Here is a 1,408-nt window from a genome sequence, read left to right on the forward strand (position 1 = left end):
TTTAAGTTAATATTTTCTTTATAAGGTAAAAACTCAGGTGCCGACCACTTTATGTGAAGTTGATATTTGAGAACCATTAGATGAAAATTTAGTCAAATAAGTTAAATCATCTAGCGGCTCTCAGATATCAACTTCACGTGAAGTCGACTACACCTGAGTTTCCACTTTATAAAAATGCACAGTATTATACGTACCTGTTGGAAGGTGCTGAGTGAAGCCAAAATGGAGCCTCCAATCCAGACACTATACTTCCTCTCTGGCGGTGCAACAACCTTAATCTTCATGCTACTGGGTGCCAATGCAGAAATCTCCTTGCTCATCCTATCAGCAATACCCGGAAACATTGTGGTTCCACCACTCAAAACAATGTTACCATAAAGATCCTTCCTGATATCAACATCACACTTCATGATGGAGTTGTAAGTCGTTTCGTGTATGCCTGCGGCTTCCATTCCGATCATGGAAGGCTGGAACAGCACTTCCGGGCACCGGAACCTTTCCGCCCCTATTGTGATCACCTGACCGTCCGGCAGCTCGTAGCTCTTCTCCACGGCCGAGCTCGTCTTGGAAGTTTCCAGCTCCTGCTCGTAATCCAGAGCAATGTAGGAGAGCTTCTCCTTCATGTCTCTCACAATTTCACGCTCAGCAGAGGTTGTGAAGGAGTATCCACGCTCCGTCAAGATTTTCATTAGATAATCTGTCAGATCACGACCTGCAAGGTCCAAACGCAGGATTGCGTGTGGCAGGGCATACCCTTCGTATATTGGAACTGTGTGACTCACACCATCTCCAGAGTCCAGAACAATACCTTCATTACATTACAGAGACGTTATTTAATTTCACATCCATCAAACAAACTCAACAATCATAAGAGTTAATTAAGAAAGTTGAATTACCAGTTGTGCGGCCACTAGCATAAAGGGAGAGCACAGCTTGGATGGCAACATACATGGCAGGAGCATTGAAGGTCTCAAACATGATTTGGGTCATTTTCTCACGATTGGCCTTGGGATTGAGAGGTGCTTCAGTGAGAAGAACAGGGTGCTCTTCAGGAGCCACACGAAGCTCGTTGTAGAAAGTGTGATGCCAAATCTTCTCCATGTCATCCCAGTTGCTAACAATGCCATGCTCAATTGGGTACTTGAGGGTCAAAATACCTCTCTTCGATTGAGCTTCATCACCCACATATGCATCCTTTTGTCCCATTCCAACCATCACTCCCGTGTGCCGCGGACGCCCCACAATGCTTGGGAACACTGCCCTTGGAGCATCATCTCCAGCAAATCCAGCCTACAAAATAATTAAATACATATAATCATGATTCCAGAACTCAACTGGTCATGTTATCTAGATTATTTTTTTTATTAATTTAATATTGATAATAATTAATTATAGTAAAAATGTATAA

The 1,408-nt window shown here is 43.2% G+C and overlaps 1 protein-coding gene across 4 annotated transcripts in view; it reads right to left on the reverse strand.

Moving 5' to 3' along the window:
* Nucleotides 1–1,408, reverse strand: part of LOC107619125 (actin-1) — a 3,374-nt gene that overhangs the window by 582 nt on the left and 1,384 nt on the right. For all 4 annotated transcript variants that reach the window (XM_021111621.1, XM_021111623.1, XM_016321350.2 and 1 more), the window contains 2 exons: nucleotides 897–1,290; nucleotides 195–808 (listed from right to left, as the gene is read on the reverse strand). In XM_021111621.1, coding sequence (XP_020967280.1) covers nucleotides 195–808; nucleotides 897–1,290 — 1,008 coding nt within the window. The remainder of the gene's footprint in view (nucleotides 1–194; nucleotides 809–896; nucleotides 1,291–1,408) is intronic.

The sequence above is a fragment of the Arachis ipaensis genome, chromosome B09 (genome assembly GCF_000816755.2).
Source record: "Arachis ipaensis cultivar K30076 chromosome B09, Araip1.1, whole genome shotgun sequence".
NCBI lineage: Eukaryota > Viridiplantae > Streptophyta > Magnoliopsida > Fabales > Fabaceae > Arachis > Arachis ipaensis.